The 16,406-nt window shown below is 44.1% G+C and overlaps 1 protein-coding gene across 2 annotated transcripts in view; it reads left to right on the top strand.

Annotated features, from left to right (window-relative positions):
* The first annotated feature begins 8,278 nt into the window (after positions 1-8,278).
* LOC100341773 (liver carboxylesterase 1) overlaps positions 8,279-16,406 on the top strand; it is a 33,949-nt gene continuing 25,821 nt past the window's right edge. The window contains exons 1-3 of one of the 2 annotated variants that reach the window (XR_016225031.1): positions 8,279-8,420; positions 10,510-10,714; positions 13,420-13,558. Coding sequence is in view for 1 of the 2 variants with exons in the window: in XM_017342231.4 (XP_017197720.4) it covers positions 8,366-8,420; positions 10,510-10,714; positions 13,420-13,558 (399 nt within the window). In the remaining variant the exon portion in view is untranslated. The remainder of the gene's footprint in view (positions 8,421-10,509; positions 10,715-13,419; positions 13,559-16,406) is intronic. The other variant, XM_017342231.4, reaches the window with a different exon arrangement.

Genomic DNA, 16,406 nt, shown 5'->3' with positions numbered 1-16,406 from the left:
CCACTTGGGCTGCCTGCTCCTTCTCCTCTTCCTTTGAGTGCCCTTTGGACTCCAATAGTTTTCTCAATTCCAAAGCCCAATTCTCTCTCAACCTCTGGCCTGAGCAGCAGGTCACCCACTTGGGTTCCCCCTTGTACAGGAGTGTGGATAGAGTGGGAGATGTTTTCAGGCCCTGCACCTGGAAAGCTACCCTACCTTGTGCTGCCCCACTTCCCTCCCTTCCCACAGCTGGGATGGATGCCATTTAGGCCTAACTGTTGTGCTGCGCCAGAGGTTGTGGGAAGAGTGTGCCTCATTTTATTCTCTAGAAAGGGAACAGCTAGGGAGAGCAAAACCTGCCTTATTGTTTGATTGTATCCAAGTATAAGGGCATTAATTGGCAAAGAGCAGGCTGTGCTCCGTGGGAGGGCTGGAGTTCAAGTCAGGACTTGAAGGGTGGGTAGGAAGAGGAACAGCCTCCATTGGTATTCTGGAGTCAGGGCCATGAATGTGCAGTGGTTGAGAGGGGGCCGCCTAGCCGGTGGTGTAGTTGGCATTGGCAAGGTTGGCCCTCATACTTTCACATTTAGAGAATAGATGTCTTCTTTTTGTTAAGATTTATTTTTATTTTTATTTATTTAAAAGGCAGAGTGACAGAGAGACAGGGAGAGTCAGAGAAAGAAAGAGATCTTCCATTTGTTGGTTTACTCCCCAGATGGCCTCAACAGACGGGGCTGCTACAGGCCAAAATTGGATGTCTGGAGTTCAATCCAAGTCTCCCCTATGGGTGGCAGAGGCTCAAATACTTTGGCCATCTTTGGCTACCTTCCCAGGTGCATTAGCAGGAGGCTGGATAGGGAGAGGAGAATCCAGGTCTCAAACCAGCACTCTCAAATGAGATGCCACATCATAGGCAGAGAATTAACTCACTGTGCCACAGTGCTGGCCCTCAGACTTCTTTCTTTATGGGAGATGATGTGGTAAGAGGTGAATCTATCTATCTATCTATCTATCTATCTATCTATCTATCTATCTATCTATCTATCTCTGTCTATATCATCTATCTATCTATATCACTTATCATCTGTTCTTCTCCACCCCTTTATATAATAGTATTTGAAACTCTATTTACTTCTTGGATTTTTATTTATTAGAGTCAATTTATTCAATGTATTATTTACATAAATTTAAGTTGTATTTCTGTTTGCTCATGCAATAGAGTCCTTCCTAAAATAGTTGCCATATTTGATCATTTATATTCTATTCTATTATTTATATGGTCTTAACCTTGATTCCTCCATTGGGTAACTTCTTAAAGGCTGGTCTACACTTTTTTTTTTTTTTTGACAGGCAGAGTGGACAGTGAGAGAGAGAGATAGAGAGAAAGGTCTTCCTTTGCCATTGGTTCACCCTCCAATGGCCGCCACGGCCGGCGCGCTGCGGCCGGCGCACCGCGCTGATCCGATGGCAGGAGCCAGGAGCCAGGTGCTTTTCCTGGTCTCCCATGGGGTGCAGGGCCCAAGCACCTGGGCCATCCTCCACTGCACTCCCTGGCCACAGCAGAGAGCTGGCCTGGAAGAGGGGCAACCGGGACAGAATCCGGCACCCCGACCGGGACTAGAACCCGGTGTGCCGGCGCCGCTAGGCGGAGGATTAGCCTGGTGAGCCGCGGCGCCGGCCTACACTATTAAGTTTTAAACTAAATACAGCATATATCCAAGAAACTGTGTGTGTGTGTGTGTGTCTGTGTAGTTTGTATGTAGTGTGAGTGTGTTTTCTAAAGATGCAAGTGCTAGAAACTTGGTTCCCAATGTGCTGATGTTGAGAGGTGAAGGAATCTTCTAGAAGTGGGTTTAGTACAAGGTAGTTAGGTCCATAGGACACTTCCCTCAGAAGGGATTAAGGCGGGTTGTGTGGAGGGAGTTAGTTCTCACAAGAGTGATTTGTTATGAAAAGACCAAGCCTGGCTCCTGAATGGCTCTGATCTCTTCCTCTCACATGCTCCCACATGATGCCAACTTCTGTGCTGTGATGTAGAAAAGGGAGCCTCTAGCATCTCCCCAGAGGCCAAATGAATAGGACCCCATGAGAGTTGACTTTTAGCCTCCCAAACTTGGAACTAAATCAGTCTCTTCTTTATAAACTACCCAGAATCAGGCATTCTGTTTCAGCAACAGAAAATGGACTAGTACAGAACACACATAATACACATAATACATAATATGGTCTTAATGAACTTTCACACATTGGTTGCAGTTGTCTAATAAATACCCAGATTGAGAACCAGAATATTATTAGTATCCCAGAAGAAGCCACTTGAGCTCAGTTCCAGGCCCTGCATATTTCTTTGTTCTTCCTTGTTCATCTACTTACAATTTTAACCACTGTTCTGATTTCTAGCAACACATGTTAGTTACTCTGGGTTTTGTGCTTTCTATACACAGAATAGTGAACTTGTGAACGCTTATACCTGGATTTCCTTTCTCAACATCATGTTTGTACATTTATTTGTATTGTTTTGCTAAATAGCACTGCTGTGTAGTCACTCATGGTATGGGTATGTCATATGGAATCCATTCTACTCTTGCTGGCAATCTTAAATAGTGTATTAATCTGTTCAGGTTGACATAACACAACACCATAGAGTAGGTGGCTTAAACAATAGAAAATATTTTTGTACAGTTCTGGAAACTAGAAGTCCTGGATTAAAATATGGCTGAGTTGATTCCTGCTGAAGGCTCTCTTCCTTTCTTGTTAGATAGCTGCCTTCTTTGTCATTACATGATCTTTCTTCTGTGTGCACCAACAGGGAGAGAGAGAGAACCCTGGTGTCTCTTCTTAAAGGGAAATCAGTTATACTTAACTCTCCAAACTTATGACTTAATTAACCTTAATTACTTCCAGAAATACTTGATATCTGAATAGAGCTGCACTGGGGTTTAGATTCAATATCAAAATTTGAGGAGGAGAGGGAACATTACTCAGTTCATAACAGATAGTGTTTAGTTTGTGATTATTATGATGTTGTCATGACTATTCTAGAACTTGTATTTTAATGCATTTATGCATGCATTTATCTTGATTATACTCCACTGAGCAACTTTGCTGAGTCATAGAGGGTGTGTATGTCAACCACATAGACATTCCAAAAGTTTCCCAAAGTAATTCACTCATAGACAATCCTACCAGCAGTGACAAAGGGTCACCTCAGTTGTTAATACTAGCTATTTTCAGAAGGACTGGTACACTTGTGTGGTACACTTTTGTGCCTTGGTTAATTTTAATGCATGGATCAGTTGATTTGTGAAACTGTGCTCCTGTTAATAAATCACTGAGTGGGGCAAAGGGAACTACTGGCAATGGGTTAATATAAGGACAGGGACAACCTATCTGCTGCCATGGGCTCTAGTTGGGTGATCAGGGATTGAGATCAAGAGTTGTCATCACTGCAGCTGTTACCTTGATTATAAAGGAACTCCTTCCTTTTAACCCTCAGATTTCTGGATAGAGGTCACAGGATATTGAACCCTGCTGAGGCCCTTCTAGTTCTGGGCTGTAATCAGGTGGTCAGAGTCCATGGGGCTTATCCAGTTCTGGGATTGAAGAAGCAGAAAACTTTGGTCTCAGGGGTAAATCTCAAGGGGGAGAGTTCCCTATGTGCACAAGTGAGGATACCTGCACCTGCTGCCTTTACAGATACAAACTGTCTCTAAATCCATAGGGTCCTGCTCTCTCTCCATTTTGCATGTCGTTGGGAGTGTCTCTTCACACACTGACTTTTTTTCCCATTGATATACATATTTTGATCTATTTAGCCAATTTCTTTTTTTTTTCCAAAGAAATATTTTATTTAATGAGTACAAATTTTCTAAGTACAACTTTAGGAATATAGTGATTCTTCTCACCAGACCCACCCTCCCACCCCAATTCACACCCCACCTCCTCCTCCCTCCCCCATTCCCAGTCCCATTCTCCATTAAGATTCATTTTCAATTAACTTTATACACAGAAACCAACTCTATACTAAGTAAAGATTTCAACAATTTGCACACACACACTCAAAAACTATTTGGGAATAAGTTTTACAGTTAATTTTCATAATACAACACATTGAGGACAGAGGTCTTTCATGAGGAGTAAGTGCACAGTGACTCCTGTTGTTAATTTAACAATTAACACTCTTACATATCATGTCAGTTATCACCTGAGGCTCTTGACATGAGCTGCCAAGGCTATGGAAGCCTTTTGAGTCCACAATCTCCATCAGTGTTTAGACAAGGCCGTAAGTAAGGTGGAAGTTCTCTCCTCCCTTCAGAGAAAAGTACATCCTTTTTTGATGGCCCCTTCTTTCCACTGGGGTCTCTCTCACAAAGATCCTTCATGTAGGACATTTTTTGCCACAGAGTCTTGGCTTTCCATGCCTGAAATGCTCTCATGGGCTTTTCAACAAAACCAGAATGCCTTAAGGGCTGATTCTGAGGTCAGAGTGCTGTTTAAAGCAGTTGTCATTCTATGAGCCTGCTATGTGGATAGCCTCACACGTTGAAGCACTCTCTCCTTTTTAGTTATATCTATTTTTAATACCAGGCATTTGATCTTATTGATGTTTTCTTTAACACTTAATCTTATCTATATGATCATTTTAACACTTAGTATGGTCACTTTAACACTTAAGATGGCATTTTTACCACCCAGCTTAATGGGATTTGGGGTCTTGTGGCAAGGTTTTAAACTGTACCCTTAGAAGTAAGTCCATAGGAATATATGCAGAACTATACAGCTTTTTGCTTTCTGTGTTCCACAATGGTTCTCATTGCTCTGTGAATTTCCATCTTCCAAACTGGTCCCTCCCCATCTGTGTGTACATGTGGGTTTGTAGCTTTAAAGACCTTATTTTAGGCCTTTCAAAAGAACTTGGTGGGGGGAATAGAAATTGCCTGGGTCTTCTTTCACAGGCAGTGGTGAACTGCTTTTTCTTACATAAATGTCTCAAAGCATTATTTTTCTACATTGCATCAAATGGTAGGAATATTAAATGGATTATTTAATCATTTACCGTTTGGGGGCATTCAAATTATTTTGTATATTTTGCTTTGTCAGATTCACTCAAGTGAATATTTGATATGTATATTTATGAGCTTTTTTGGAATTATTCCTAGAGAACAGTGTTATTATTTATGTATGGCAAACCAGCAGATGAGGGTAAGACTGCCATTGAGAAGACAGTTGGTTACAGATTCCTAGAGGAGGGGCCATTCCAGGCTGTAAGGAGTGGGAGCCACATGGAGAAGCACTAAGCTCAGTCAGAAGGTGTTGTTTGAGGAATCTAGGCAAGTACATTTATTGAAGTTTCCATGGGAAGGGAGAGGCAAGGTGGAGTAAGTGGTTTAGGATGGGGTATTCTGAATAACTGCATTGGACTCTGAGGCTATTCCATTCAGAACCTGGCCCTGGGGTGATTAAGGCAGGTGAATCTTAATCCATAGAGTGAGAGGCTGATAAGAAATGGTTAAGGGTATGGGTTCTGGATTTGTTGAGCTATATATGAAAGGCAAGTTCACAGTAAATGTTTTACTCTATCTAGGAACGAGCTAATCCTGGGTGGGGCAGTCCCTCCAGGGTCAGCAAAGCATCAGAATGGAGAAAATAAAGAGCATGGCTATAGAAATAGCCAGGACAGTGGGATACCCCATTTAAGAGTTAGCATACATTTTGCCTTACTTCCCCTAAGAAAGCTTTTACTAATTTATCACCTCCATCAGTGATGGAAGTTCCTTGGTTTTCATACTCTTGATAATACTTGGCATTACCACTCAAAGAGAATTGGTGAAAATCCTTGCCAATTCCATTGGTACAATTTGAGTATCTGCTTTGAATCTGCATATCTTGCTGTGCACATTATGGGTCTGTAAAATTATATTTTAATGTGCATTGCCTGAAAACACTGTAGGCCTGGTTGATGGGCTAGAGGGGAACTGTGAACTGAAGCATCCCACCCTCACCCAAGCTTGTACCCGTCACTGATGTGCTCCTGGTCTTTTTCAATGGGAGGACAGTTAGACACAGAATAGACCTACTTTCAGCTGCTGACAACCCATGAGGCGTTCCAGAGATTTAATCCTCCCCTCCTCACCTCTACCATCAGTGACCTTCTAACGTGAGAATCAAATTTGGGGATCTCAAAAGGAATAGCACTGTGTGTCAGTTTCCAGCTAGCCCACGAGGTATCCTGGAGGTTTCATTCCCCCATGACCTGACATGAGAGCAGAGGGCCAGCATCAATAGCGCTTGGGGTTTAGGAAAACATTTGTGCTATGCAGCTTTATGAAGAATCTCATGCTGTTTATTCTTGCTGGGTCCTCTGTGAGCCAAAAGGCCACATATTCATGGATTGGAAGTGGATCAGCTAGGACATGAACTGACACACATACAGATTGCTGGTGCCACAGACAGTAGCTTAACCCGCTATGCCACAACACTATCCCCTAATTACTCTTGCTACAACTTCCAATACTGTGTTAAATAAGAATGTTGAACATGGACATTCATATCTTCTTCTAGATCTCAGAGGAAACATCTTCGGGTTTTCTCTATCCAGTCTGATCTTGATTCCGAATTTGTCAATTGTAGCCTTTTCTGTTTAGGTATGTTTCTTCCATAATTATTTTGCTCAGTTTTTTTAAATGTTTATTTTCATCTACTTGAAACACACACACAGACATAGACACACACACATACATATACAGAGAGAGAGAGAGAGAGAGAGACGGACAGACACACACACACACACACAGAGAGAGAGAGGGAAACAGAGAGAGAGGGAGGGAGGGAGAGAAATATTCCAACCACTGGTTCACTTCTCAAATAGCTGCAACAGCTGGGGCTGAACCAGGCTGAAGCTAGGAGCCTGGAATTCTATCTAGTCTCCCACATGGGTGGCAGGGGCCCAGGTATTTGGTCCATCTTCCACTGCTTTCCCAGGGGCATTATTAGGGAGCTAGATGGAAAGTGAGGCAGGCTAGACTTAAACCAGTGATCCTATGGGAAATGGCAATCATAGCAGCTTACCCCACTACACCACAATGTCAGCCCCTCTTCTTTTTAAAGTGTTTATTTTCTTCTACTTGCAAGGCAAAGTGATAAGCAGAGAGGGTTAAAGAGAGATCTAGGGAGATCTTCCAACCACTGGTCCATTCCCCCAATGTCCACAACAGCCAGGGCTGAACCATGCTGAAGCCTGGAGCCAGAAACTCCATCCAGGTTTTTTCATGTGAGCATCAGGGGTCCAACTTCTTGGGTGATCATTTGCATGCTGCAGGAAGCTGAATCAGAATCATAGCAGCTATGATGTGAACCACACACTCTGATGTGGAATGTGGGCATAACAAGTGGGATTTAAATCATTGTTGGTGCCCCAATGCCCACCCCTCTGAGTTATTTTTTTTCTTTTATCATGAAGGGATGTTGGATTTCATTGAAGATTTTTTCTGTATATATTGAGATGATCATATGGTCTTCATTCTTCAGTCTACTGATGGGTTGTACTACATTTGTATAGGGATGTTGGATTTCATTGTAGATTTTTTCTGTATATATTGAGATGATCATATAGTCTTCATTCTTCAGTCTACTGATGGGTTGTACTACATTTGTATATGTTGAGCCATTCTTACATTCCCAGGATAAATCTCACCTGACCACTGTATTTGATCTTGTTGATGTGCTGTTGAATTAAGTTTGCTGGTATTTTGTTGAGGATACTTGCATTCAGTGATATTGTAGTTTTCTTTTTCTGTTGTGTCATTGTCTGGTTATGGTTTCAGGGTAATATTGACCTCATAAAAAGAGTTTGGCTAGTTTACTTCTTTTTATTTTTTAACAATAGATAAGAATTGTGGTCAATCCTTCTTTAAGTGCTTTATAGATTTTGACTGTAAAGCCATCCAGTCCCAGAGGTGTGGGTCAGGAGATTGGATCACTGGGCAGGAACATTATAACACTAATGTGGGGACTGGCTAAAACTTAACATGGCTTCCAAACTTTACAGTCCAGATTCTAGGAACTACAATCTGAGGGACGTTAAGAGATGTGTTCTAAGTCACCCAGCTGAGCAGCTACAGGACTATGTGAATGGCTCTAAAAAATGTTCAAGCTTATTCTGAGGACTCCAAATCAAAGCTGCCCTTTGCCTGACTTTGGGAAGGTCACAGAGCCCCAAGTCAGAGATCTACAATGAGAAACCCTTCAGTATCAAGAGGTTTGACAAATGTGTGGCATCTGGCTCTGGGGGTGGAGACTCAGGGGCAAAGGTTGTGCTCTAGGTGCCTGGCTGAACTCCTATAAGAAGCAGGGAGAGCTTGCTGGTTCCAGCAGCTGAAATCCTTCCATGATGTGGCTCTGCGCTCTGGTTCTGGCCTCTCTTGCTGCTTCCACAGCTTGGGGTGAGTCCTCCTGAACCACAAATGTTGGGGGAGGATGTACACTTAGAAATCCTCTTCCTGGGTGAAGCTGAATGGAGGTGCACAGAGGGCAAAGGCCTGACAGGTCTGGTTCTGTATCAGTGTGCACCCTCTGGACTTGGGCTTTGACTTCAAGCAGGTGAGCCCAGGCAGCCATGGTGGTTCTGAGCAGAGTTGCAGGGGAGGAGCAAAACTCAGGGGTCACAGCCTGGACCATGCACAGGAGGACAATGAGCTTTCTCAAACCTCACACATGAGGAATTAAGAGAGCACAGCTTATTTTCTCTTTGGTTATGAGTCCTGATATGGCCGCATCATGCAGAATGACTTAGCAGACTATTAAAATTATCTCCTCTGGAGCCAGAGGGTGTGGGGCATGGGCTTGAATCTTCCTCAGCACTTCTTTCTGTGTGTCCTTAGGCAAGGTATTCAGCTGTCTGTGCCTCAGTTGTTGTGTCTATGAAGTAGGGATGTTGGTAGTCCATTCCTCAGTGGATGGTGGAGAGGCTGGAGGTGGGGTTTCCAAAGCACTTAGGATGGTGCCTGATGTAGAGGAGAGGACAAGGGATGGAGAGAGAACAGGGTTGTTGTAAAATGCAGTGTGCTTGTACTAACAGAAAATTGGAGTTACTGTCAAGCCAACTGACCAGAAGCCTATTGCAATAGAAAAAAAAGGGAATTTTTACAGCTTTAGGGATTTTTGATCTTTTAGGATTTCGTCATTTCAGATTATGGCCCAGACTCAAGGGAAAGCACTAGGGTAGTAAGTAGGTGGGTGATGGTGACAAGAGACCTCACTGTGGTTTCCCCTGGAAGAGACAGGAGGGCAAGCAGGCTAAGCTTGTCTAGTGTGAGCCATTTCAGGGGACTCCTGACACAGAATTTGTCCTTATTTGTCTAGTGGCTGGCTCAGGGGTGATCAAGGTCATGGGGAGCAGAAGCCTGAAGTGTGAGAGCCTGCCTGGGGTGTGGACCCTGAATTGGTTGGGCCCTGGGACAGACAATTTCTCTAGAGTCAGCAAGATCAAAGCACCCAACACAGAGAATGGTGAGCACAGGGACGCAGTGAGCATCTCAACATTCACTTGTGCCCTTCTACAGTTTCTACAGGAGAAGCGGAGACTCGGAGAGGGAAAGGAACCTGCCCCAGGCCGCCTGGAACACCATGCCCTGGGCTATCTCTGCTTCCTGAATCCAGAGCCAGTGTTGTGGCCCTGAGTGCCCTGAGAGCCCAGACCCTGTCTGTGTTTTATCTTCTCTGGGGCAGTGAGACACTGCGAAAGACCTGGGTCTGAGTGTTAGAATGGAACATGTAAGAACCCAAATTTGGAGTGGAACTTTCCTTTGTTACTGGTTACTCACTGACAATGCCTCCGCATTCCCATTTTAGAAATACAAATCAGTTTTTCATTTCTTTGTTTCCTCACCTGTAAAATGAGGATGAAAACGAACTAGCAAGGCTTTTTTCATGATTAATAGAAAAGAGTTGGAATGCATGTGTTGCCCCGAGTCAGTGCTCCCAGTGTACACCCTCCATGTACCTAAGTGGTAAGTGCTGCTGTTACTATTCCTGCTTATGTCACTCACCTGCTTGCCCACTCTTTCCTGCTTGGGAATTTGGGTGCTGACCCGTCATCTCTGCTGAAGGTTCTCATCGAGCCAGTGCAGGCCACATGTAGTAGAATCCTTCACCCCTTTGCTGCACTCAACCTCCTAGACACCCTCTCCCCGTCCCTGGGCTTCCCGGTTGTGGTAATATCCTCCCCCCATTTCTCGAGTGGAGGTTCCTAGTCTCACTGTCGCTGTCCCCAAGTTTTCTCATTGACTCTTTCTCTTGTGTCTCACACTGGAATCCTCCAGGAAGTCATGGACACCCGGGAGTGCACCTTCTCCTTCAGGTGCATGATCCTCTTTGCACCTCACCTGATGCCTTCCGGTCTTGAGGGGTCCATGTCCTGCAGCATCACCTTACACAGATAAAAGCTACCTGTACAACATGGAGAAACCTCCCTGGAGTCCAGGCCAAATCTTCCTCCTCTGACGTGTCCTCACTTCCTTTCCATGTCCCTAGGGCACCCATCTGCACCACCTGTGATAGACACCAAACATGGCAAAGTCCTGGGGAAGTTCGTCAGCTTAGAAGGAGTTGCACAGCCCGTGGCCATCTTCCTGGGAATCCCTTTCGCCAAACCCCCTCTTGGATCCCTGAGGTTTGCACCACCACAGCCTGCAGAGCCATGGAGCTATGTGAAGAACACCACCTCCTACCCTCCCATGTAAGCTGTGCACGGGGCTGGCACTGGCATCTTTCAGTGGAGATGCTGTAGGAAGGAGTCAAGGCAACCCTCTGGTTGGCTTACACTTTGTTCTAGGGTCTCCAAGAATATTGTAGAACTTAAAAACAGTCCTACATTCATACAGCACTCTAGGCTCCTTTATTCAATGCACATTTATTGAGCACCTACTATGTGCTAGGCATGTTCTGGATTCTTGGAATCCATTGGTGAACAGAACAAAGAATATTACTTTCATAGAGCTTGCCTCTCAGCAGTGGGGGAGAGATAATAAACATTACACAAATTCAGTCATGAATTAGGTAATATGCTTGCACACAGTCTTTGGACAAAAGTTGAACAGATAAGAGAGATGAAAAGATATGATCTTAACTAATCACCTATCTTCAAACCCAGGCATAGTTGAGGGAGTGGGTGTGTGAGGGTGTGTGTGGGTGTGGGCGTATTTGAGTTTTTACTTGTTAGGTTCATATTCCCAGGTGTGTCAAGAACCTAATTCTGAGTGTAGCAATGGTGGGCATGCCCATGTTCCCATGGACAACTTAGTTAAAAGCCCTATTTTTACCATCAATATGTAAAAAGTCTCCACAGAACACAAGATTCTTTTTTTAAGATTTTATTTATTTTATTTGAAAGTTAGTGTTACAGACAGTGAAAGGGAGAGACAGAGAGAAATGTCTTCCTTCCATTGGTTCACTCCCCAAATGTCTGCAACAGCAGGAGCTGTGCTGATCTGAAGCCAGGAGCCAGGTGCTTCTTCCTAGTCTCCCACATGGGTGCAGGGGCCCAAGGACTTGGGCCATCTTCTGCTTTTCCAGGGTATAGCAGAGAGCTGGACTGGAAGAGGGGCAGCCGGGACTAGAACCTGCACCCATTTGGGATGCTGGCACCACAGGCGAAGGATTAACCTACTGTGCCATGGCGCCAGCCCCCACAAGGTTCTTTAAAAATGAATTTTGGCTATTAAATAGGCATAGCATAATAATAATAAATAATACAAATATTAAGTATAATTTTAATTTTATTTGTATACTAGTGAAGTTGAAACCTGTTTATATTTTTTGCTATTTGGATTTCATTTTTAAAGAATATTATGCCCTGTTTGGGGCAAGTCAGCTTGAGCATGTCCCGAATTGCACATCTCTTCCCTCTCTTATTCCCACTCTTATAGTTAACAGCGATCACTTTTCAGTTAAGTTTCAACACTTAAGAATAACTGTGTATTGATTACAGTATTCAACCAAAAGTATTAAGTAGAACAAACAAAAAAATACTAAGAGGAATAACGTATTATGTTGTTCATCAACAGTCAGGGCAAGGGCTGATCAAGTCACCATTTCTCATAGTGTTCATTTCACTTTAACAGGTTTCCTTTTTGGTGCTCAGTTAGTTGTCAGCGATCAGGGAGAACATATATTTGTCCCTTTGGGACTGGCTTAATTCACTCAGCATGATGTTTTCCAGATTCCTCCATCTTGTTGCAAATGACTGGGTTTCATTGTTTTTGACTGCTGTATAGTATTCTATAGAGTACATGTCCCATAATTTCTTTATCCTGTCTACTGTTGATGGGCATTTGGGTTGGTTCCAGGTCTTAGCTATTGTGAATTGAGCTGCAATAAACATTAATGTGCAGACAGCTTTTTTGTTTGCCAATTTAATTTCCTTTGGGTAAATTCCAAGGAGTGGTATGGCTGGGTTGAATGATCTTGGTGACCTAGAGAAACAGTTTCCAGGATGGAAAACAGATGTCATCTTGGCTGCTGTCATTCTGGCCCCTGACATCTGTGTCCTCCTTGTTTTGGGGGGCCTCAGTTATCCCAGCTGTGTTCTGAGGGCAGAGATGCCTGCCTTCTGGGTACCCAGAGATTAGGACATGGTGCTTATAATGTACTTGGATATGCAAGTACCACATAATATTGACCTTCCTGTCTATGTGACCTTGGTTATTCTCTAAAAACAGGACCTGACACACTGAGAGTCCACAATCACTGTCACCAAGTGTAATCTGTAATCTGTAATCTGTGTTGATCTCTGAGATCTGTCATCAGGCTAATTATAGTCCTGGTCTGAGATGAAGTGATGATGGAATCTTAGCATCCACACCTTCATATCCTTAGAGAAATCTCTCCCCTCACACAGACATGGAACATTCACTCTCAGACATGAAAGGAACTCACTCAAGATCACCCAGAAAATCAGTGGCTAAGGCAAGACTTCTGTGCAGTTCTCCTGAGGTTGTCCCACAAAGACGTCACCGCTGACCTGATGCAGTCCCTAAATGTCTGCCACACTGGGGACTTCTCCTGGTTTACGGAGGCTTTCCATGGTCTAAAACATGGTCACCCTGCATTCCATGTAAAGGTGAGGCCAGATCCGGGGAGTGTAGGAAACGCCATGTTCCAAGGCAGGGCAATGTATAGGCAGCCTCCTCTCCTGGGTCAGGGCATCCAACAGCTCTTGGAAGAAGAATGGTGCTGAGGCATTCTCACGCTGCATGGTACTGGGAGACTTTATTGTGTTCTGGGAACCCATCTAGATTCCTCAGGTAATCCCCTACCTGTTCCAGTGTCTTGAGTCTTGTGACAGTAAATCCATTTACAGCTTTGAGCCTCCCAGTCCAAGGTTCTGCCCCAGGAAACACTTTGGTCACATACGGTTCTACTCAGTGATACTGTCCTCCCCAGGTGCTCTCAAACCACAACTGAGGATTCTTCACTGATTCCAGGGCTCAATGTCCGGGAGAATGTATCTCTCAAAATTTCTGAAGACTGCCTTTACCTAAATATTTACACTCCCAACTTGATGAAGAAAAGCAGGCTGCCGGTAAGCATGGGCACCCCTATGCATGCAAGTCCCAGCATCTGGGATCGTCTGGTGCAGACTGGAGGAGGATAAAGGCAATGTGGGTTGGTGGCATCATGGGCTGTGTCTGTTTCAGGTGTCCCTGAGCATCCTCTGAACACAGGAAGCACCAGTTTTTCATGTCTCAGTTTTCCCCTGATGACACAGGACCTCTGAGGGGTTTGCAGTACATCTTTAATGCACATCTTAATTTTTCCTAATTCTTTCATGCTACTAAAGGAACAAGAATGATTATTCTTCATTGCTAGTTTAAGAATCAGATGCTCACAGCAGCAAAGACATAATTTCCAATTAGGTTAGAGTTGACTCTCAGAGAAAAGTCAACAACCCAACTTTTACTCTACAAATAGAGAAACTGAGGCCCAGATGGGGTAAGAGATTTCCCACCATATGGTTGGCAGGACAAGAGCTCTGGACATCTGATCTTTAAATAGGCACCCTGACCTGGTCTAGAGAATCACGTCTGTGTATGACCTTCTTCACCTGCCAGGCTGCACAGAAAGATCCGTCTGTGACAACTTCTGCTGTCCCTTGACAGAGGTGTGGGAGACCGAGCACGGGGCAATTTCAAAAGCTCTTTCTTTTGCGTTTTGTAAATCATTCAGCGTTTAATTGCAGCTATTTTGCCTCTCTAATTGTCTTTGGCACAGGCTGATGACTTAGTGAGTCAGCATTTCCCAAGTAAGTGAAGGGTCAGAATCGAGGCAGGCTACCAGTTACAAATTTGAGAGGATGCAACCAAGGTCTGTGGGAAAAGGAGGCAGTCCCTGGGGTCAAAGAGGGAGGGATGTCAGCATGCAGTCAGTCTCTCAGAGACATTTCTGGCCTAGTGTCTGGGGTGAGAAAGGCCTATACTACACTAGAAGATGACCCATGGTGACCTATGGAGCGGTGGACAAAATTTCATTCACTCATTCATTCATTTATGCATCTATTGTATGTTCAGTATCCCCCCCCCCCCCACACACACCTGGAGAGAAAGGAAAGAGAAGACAGAGAGAGAGAGAGAGAGAGAGAGAGAGAGAGAGAGAGATTTGAGATTAGTGGAAAGGAGGAACATAAAACAATTATGATGCAACTTTTGCCTTCATGGACCTTGCCAACTGGGCTGCACAGAGACATGGTAACTTCTTCACCATATAATTGATGACTGGCTGTAGTCTCAGCCCATAATCAATTCCTGCCTTGGAGGCACGGATTAGAGGTAGAGGAGAAACAGGTGCTCACAATACCTCCTGGCAGGAAAATTTCTACTTAGGGCCACAAGACTTGAGAACTGCAGAGTCTGATTTCATTCTGGTTCTCCCTTTGACAAGCTAGAGATTTGGGCCATTTCTTAACTTCTTTCAGCCTGTTTCCTCAAACTGGAATAATTACACCTGAGTATTCAATGGTGACTAATAAGCGGTGTCTCAGCACCAGGCTAAGTCCATAAATCAAGCATTTGTGAGAGGTTAGCTAGAACCAGGAGGGAGGATCTTACTCCTGACCTAACAGCCAACTGACTGCACTGTGGCCATGGGCTGTAGTGAGCTGGACTACCCTGGTCCAAGTCCATCTTCAACCTCCTGTTAGATCTGAGACTTTGGGCAGACGAAGTGCCTCAGTTTTCCTGTCTGTCCAGTGTTACTACTTATTTCATGGATAGCTTATTTTGAATTGATTACAACAGTACTTGGTACATAGTTCACGTTAGGAGTTCTTTTTGATTTTATTAACAATGTTCCTTTGATGCTGTCATTTTAACCAAATCTTGCTTTCCTGCTGTGTATGCATGTCAAATGCACACTCCATGAATCATGGATATAATATCCATTCTTGTCTTAAGTTTTTGTCACAATCCCTGACTCATACATAGTAGGTTCTCAGATAACAATGATTGAAGACTTTGTGTAGGAGGTGGCTTTCAGGCTGGCACTGGAATGTACACAGGATTTGGAAGGCTAAGGAGGCAGAGGGGAGACATATTAGGAAGGACTTCACTGGGGATGTGTGCTTCTACACACAAGTTTATTTTAAAATAGAAGAGTTTGCTGAGATGAAGCTGGAAAAATAGTACTTCAAAAAGTTCACGGAAATTGAGTTTAACAGATGTTTATTTGCATGTAAAAAATAAAAATCCATGCATAAATTTTTTAAAGATTTATTTACTTATTTGAAAGTCAGAGTTACAAAGAGAGAAAGAGGCAGAGGCAGGGAGAAATCTTCCATTCGCTGGTTCTCTCTCCAGTTGGCTGCAATGGCTGGAGCTGCACCAATCCGAAGCCAGAAGCCAGGAGCTTCTTCCAGATCTCCCACGTGGGTGCAGGGACCCAAGGACTTGGGCCATCTTCCACTGCTTTCCCAGGCCATAGCGAGAGCTGGATCAGAAGTGGAGCAGCCGGGACTCGAATCAGCAAACATATGGGATGCCAGCACTGCAGGCAGCAGCTTTACCGGCTATGCCCCAGCGCAGGCTCCCCATGCATAATTTTTACATAATATGCATTGTCCATGAACTTCTTAAGACCGATAATAAAAGGACTCTCTCATGCGTATGTTGAGCTAGATGAACAGTGTCCACATGAAGATGATGGGAGTGTTGGTGGGAACAGAAATCCTAGGCTTTTGCTGTTCCCATGATGATGTTCTCAGTTTGAAGAGCCTTGGATGGAGATGGCCCTGGGGTTGGGGAGAAAGGAAATGGTAATCAGGATGCAGTGAGTCACATGTTTGCCTTGGCCCAACCTGGGAGAGCTAGAGGAGGAGAAAGACTGTTTTTTGCAACTTTGTTGGGCACTAGTAGACAATGGGGAACAGCCTTCCTGCC

Source organism: Oryctolagus cuniculus, chromosome 18 (genome assembly GCF_051225735.1).
Source record: "Oryctolagus cuniculus isolate XC-2025 breed Fujian yellow rabbit chromosome 18, ASM5122573v1, whole genome shotgun sequence".
Taxonomy (NCBI): domain Eukaryota; kingdom Metazoa; phylum Chordata; class Mammalia; order Lagomorpha; family Leporidae; genus Oryctolagus; species Oryctolagus cuniculus.
The sequence above is the reverse complement of the archived record's forward strand: the minus strand, read 5'-3'. Positions and strand labels throughout refer to the sequence as shown.